Below are 4905 nucleotides of genomic sequence, written 5' to 3' on the forward strand. Positions count from 1 at the left end.
GTTGTAGAAAAAAAAAAGTGAGGTGCAGTATTAGCTATGAAAGGGAAATACTGCCTGAATGCTGTGCTTATTTTCTACTGAGTGTCAGTAGATCATTTTCTAGTCTTTAAATCCCAAACGGCTTTCAGGCTTTGGATTTTGTTTTTTTATTGTAGATGTTAGACAGTATGTTTGAGGCAGGCCAGAGAAAGAGAGAGGTGGGTGGTGAAAGTGAATGAAATAAGAACAAGCAAGAGACACATTTTCATATCTATCTTTATGTCTAGTGTCAGTGTGCTCTCACTTCTTGCTCTCTTGGCTAATATGCCCAAAGTGTCTCAACTATCTTCCACCTCAGTCAGACAGCTGTTGGCCACTACTTCCCCACTCACAGTGCGTCACCCGCATTAAACCAAAAAAATCAAATTCAGTTCTAATGCTTAAACTGGGAGCCTTAACTGAGCCGGGCCTAATAAGACTGGTCATCTTGACACCTTTCCTCCAGTGCTACTGTATGCAGCAGCGACATGAAAGTGCGTCTCCACCTCTGCAGGACATACAGCTGTTTCTGCAGGACCCCCGGTTTCAGTCGGGGCGGACAAATGTATGAGCTCAGGAGGGTTCTCACAGACTCGGCGGCGCCAGGTCTTCACACACTCACAGGATATGTAAAGACTTCAATAACGAGCCATTAACCCCTAATCATCGGGATCCATCAGGCGTTAACAAGGGCCTCTACATATGCAAATTGTCGCCAGGGCCAGGGGCCTATAAAAGCCGACCCTGCACGGGCGCTGCTACCACACACTCCCTCTGACACTTGGCGGCTTTACAGGTCTCTGAGCAGCACTGCAAGCATGGTGAAATACTTTTCTGCGGACTGGCTGGCCCAGAGCCATCATCTCACAGCGCCGGCTGAGGAGCACGGAGCTGGCACGGATAACGCGCCGACCTGCAGACCCCACGTTCCCTGCATGGTGCAGCCGCGCCCTCCGACTTTTGGCAAGAGTTACCTGCAGCCAAAACCCAAAGCATCAAAGCCCGCCGAAGACACGGAGAGCAGCGGGCATCTGCACGCCAGCCTGGGCTCCCCTCTGCATCCAACAGGCTGCGCCTCACCAAGTAAGTATCTCCGAATCTCAACTTTAAACTCTTTAAACTTTATTCTCTGCTGAATAACTCGGCCCAGGCGCACAAAGCAGTGTTTGTAACCACAGTTTGCCTTTCTTCAGTTTCAGAAATCAGCGGGTATTCATCCGGGTACGAGAGCGAGGCGGCCTCCTCTGAGTGTCTGTCTGTGGATGAGGGGGGCGAGATGGAGAAGGAGGGACCGCAGCGCCGGGTGCGCACCAAGTTCACCCCCGAGCAGATCAGCAAACTGGAAAAGATCTTCAACAAGCACAAATACCTGGACGCCGGAGAGAGAGTGAAGACGGCGCAGAAGCTGAGCCTCACAGAGACTCAGGTAGGAGGAGACCCTCCGCGCACACAGACCAGAGCAGCACCAGTTAATCACCGAGCCTGTGACGCTGCTTTGCTCCGATATTAACTCGTTATTTCTGCCTTCCCTCAGGTGAGGACCTGGTTCCAGAACAGGAGGATGAAGCTGAAACGGGAGGTGCAGGACTACCTCGCTCCTCCGGTCCCACCGGTGATGTTCCAGCATCTGCCCCCGGTTCAGTACCACAGCATGGCCGGACAGCGACCCCACTACCCCGCCACCGGCCCGGCCTTCTACCCGCTCCCGGTCCCGCCGGTCGTGTTCCAGCAGCAGATGCCCCCCCACCACCCTCCTGCTCACCGCATCATCCACAGTCCACCTTTCTACTGAACTAACCAGAGACTTTTGCCACCCAAACACTTAGAATCCAAACAAGTGCAATCCAGAGTTGTTTTATTTGATGTCTGATTTTTATTATATTTGATATAGAAGTTGTACATAATTTACAGAAATGTCTATTTATCACTGAATAAAGTTTATCTTCTATACTGCAGCGCTGGACTCCTGACTTTTCTTTGCTTTGCACACATAACATTAAAGCAATCAAGATGCTGGGGTCTGGCTACCACGGTGCCCCCATAGGATATCTTAAAGAAAGAGCTGCTGATGTTATCTTTATTGCAGGATTAGTTCAACATGAATAGATCATCCCGTCTTTCATCTGTGAGCGGGTCAGGGGACGGGAGTGATAAAGATGGGCGTTGTCCCATTAAAGTTGCAGCTTCTTATCGGGGCTCATTGTATGGATCTGCTGGTTTGATTCTCTCCTCCTAACATGGGGCTGATATGAGGCCACAGCCCAGTCTAACCAGTCCATATAAACACATCACAGGCCACTAAATTAAATCACTGAGGACTGTGCATTGTGTTGACTCAGACCCTGTAGTTTTCTCCTTACCTGCTTTGTTTGTCCCCAGATTTGCACTTCAAACGCCAGCTAACGGGGAGATCATGGTCAACAATTGGTCCTAATTAAGCCTCTCATTGAGGGGTTTACACTTACAGAAGGAGCCCCCCCCCCCCCCCCCCAAATCACTCGGCCTGGCTCCAGAGAGTCTGGGCTCTGTGGATGGCCAATCAGTCTGACCTCTGGTTTTGAAGTCTGAGGTCTGATGAGGTTTGGAGATAGCAAACTTGATTTACAGCAATTCAAATGTCATATACGTGCCAGCTGGAGGCCTGTAGTTAGTCCAAACTGAAACCTTATGGGTGCGCTACCAATCTGACCATGGTTCTGCTTTGGGTCATGTTGTGGTGGTCTGAAGGTGCCCTGAGGCAAATGTTTCAATCAATAGGTCAGCGAAGATCAAACGGAACTTTCTCACTCCGTTGACTGCGGTCCCACCCACCCTAACAAAGGCCTCCCCATCTTCTTGTTCAATGCTCAGACAGCTGGGCGCTTCTGTCTGCAGCTGCAAAAGTCAGTCACAGATTTAACCACTAGGATTTGAGACATTTTGATTCAAACATGCTGAAATAAACCACTAGTTGATGCGCGTTTCCATTTTACGCAACGCGCAGTGCTCCAGTTCAGCCTGTGTTTGGCCAGTGGCACCGTAAGAATCGGTCTTTGATTGGTCTGCATCTGGTATTTCAGTCTCCTACCTGTTGTACCAGCTGCGGATGTGGCCCCGAATCACTTTATGCAGAGATCATTGAGTCTGAGATGCCAGGTAACTGATACTCAGACTTAGTGGCGCCAGAGCATCTAAGGCAGCCATGGACGTGAGAAAAACCACAGCCCGGCCTCTATTAACCTCAATTACGACGGCCATCGAGTTTCTGTCGTTCCGTTGAGATCCCTTCGCATATGCAAATAAAGACGTGTGCCCCTCCTATATAGCAGCCAGGAGTCACCCAGGGGGGACAGCAATGCAAACCTGCACACACACAAACACACACACACACACACACCTGGAGATTACTGCTTGGATACAACATGGCAAACTTCTCTGTGGAGTGGCTTTCCAAAAGTTATTATGAGGAGATGACTCTCCATTCAAAAGTCCATAGAGAAATGGAGGGATTTACGAGGGAATCGACAAGCCAGTACACTCCGACCTCTCCAAACAGTAAGTCCACTGGAAAACATTGTCTTACAGCTCAGATTGACAGCCCTTTGTGTCGGTATCGATGTGGACTGGATTCATTAAACACTCTGTTCTGCTTTTCTTTTTTTTTCTCCTGTAGATAGCTGCGGTTACACTTCGGGCTCCGAGAGCGAGGTGGGGGAGGACAGCGAGGGGGAAGCCGCACAGCAAAGACGGATGAGGACCAAGTTCACCTCCGAACAGATCGGCAAGCTGGAGAAAACCTTCAGCAAGCACCGATACCTGGGTGCCCTGCAGAGGAGGAGGATTGCTAGGAAGCTGAACCTCTCTGAGACTCAGGTGTGTGTGTGTGTGTGTGTGTGTGTGTGTGTGTGTGTGTGTGTGGCTGCAGCCTTCAGAGGGCCTCCAGTGAAAGTGTGGAGAAAGTGTCAGCACCATGAAGAACACTTAGTTTTCATTAGTTTAGGTTCAGTAGTCCTGTGTAGTTCTGTGTAAAGGAACTTAATGCTCCTAGTGTGCGCTGAACCTCTGTTTAATATTCCTTCCTAAGTGAGCATGTGGAGCGCTGCTTAATGTCTTCCTCCTATCATTTTAGGTGAAAACGTGGTTCCAGAACAGGAGGATGAAGCTGAAGCGGGAGGTCCAGGATCTGCGCCCCCAGTTCCTGCCGGTCCCTGCCTCCCTGCTGCCGCCTCTGCTGTTTCAGCACCCCGGCCTGAGCGGACAGCTCCCCGCCGCCAGCGGCTTCTACCCGCAGCTGCAGCCGCTCCTCCGGGCGGGCCTGCACCAGCACCAGCACCAGCACCAGCACCAGCACCGCCCCCACCCCGCCATCCTGCCTCCACACCTCTGCTGAGCCCGGTCCGCCGCCCGAACACGCTTGTCTAGAATCTAGATATGTTCCCGCTGCTCTCTCTAAAAGAGGGGATTAAAAGGTTTTAATATGTCTGAAGCACTCCACTGTATATACTGCCTACCGATGTAAAGTCATGTATGTATTTGCTGTAGATGATCTGTTTTATGACACTAATACAACTAGAATTAAAGTCAGTCACAAAAGATCGGTTATTGAATAGATTTTATTTATAGGATTGTTTTTTATAGATGTTTTACATCCGCTGCCTGAACGCATTTTTTAAACAACCACCTGAAATGATATTTCAGGTTATGACAGAAAAACACCCACTGTTGGGAGTGGTGGGGGGGGGGTTCTGTAGGTGATCATTGAAATAATAAATGGAGGATTTAATGGGATCTTTCCTCAATAACTGACAGGAAAAGTGTCAGTGAAAACACACTCAGCGATCAGAGATGAAATAAGATCCAGTGTGTCGCCATCTGTTGCACCACTGATGTTAACTAGAACCAAAGGAA

At 49.7% G+C, this 4905-nt stretch overlaps 1 protein-coding gene across 1 annotated transcript; it reads left to right on the top strand.

The window, feature by feature from the left end:
• Window positions 1-812: 812 nt before the first annotated feature.
• On the top strand, window positions 813-1810 carry LOC139211246 (homeobox protein pv.1-like). The gene is made up of 3 exons (XM_070841531.1): window positions 813-1101; window positions 1212-1444; window positions 1553-1810. The coding sequence occupies exons 1-3, from the start codon at window positions 837-839 to the stop codon at window positions 1808-1810; spliced, it is 756 nt and encodes a 251-aa protein (XP_070697632.1). The 5' UTR covers window positions 813-836.
• Window positions 1811-4905: the final 3095 nt, after the last annotated feature.

This window comes from Pempheris klunzingeri, chromosome 12 (assembly GCF_042242105.1).
Source record: "Pempheris klunzingeri isolate RE-2024b chromosome 12, fPemKlu1.hap1, whole genome shotgun sequence".
Classification (NCBI taxonomy): domain Eukaryota; kingdom Metazoa; phylum Chordata; class Actinopteri; order Acropomatiformes; family Pempheridae; genus Pempheris; species Pempheris klunzingeri.

Excerpts from the sequence above, each read along its gene's own strand:
- LOC139211246 (XM_070841531.1), top strand. The coding sequence starts at position 837 with ATGGTGAAATACTTTTCTGCGGACTGGCTGGCCCAGAGCCATCATCTC. Across the intron at positions 1,102-1,211 it reads AACAGGCTGCGCCTCACCAA|TTTCAGAAATCAGCGGGTAT; the intron begins GTAAGTATCTCC and ends GCCTTTCTTCAG. Across the intron at positions 1,445-1,552 it reads TGAGCCTCACAGAGACTCAG|GTGAGGACCTGGTTCCAGAA; the intron begins GTAGGAGGAGAC and ends GCCTTCCCTCAG.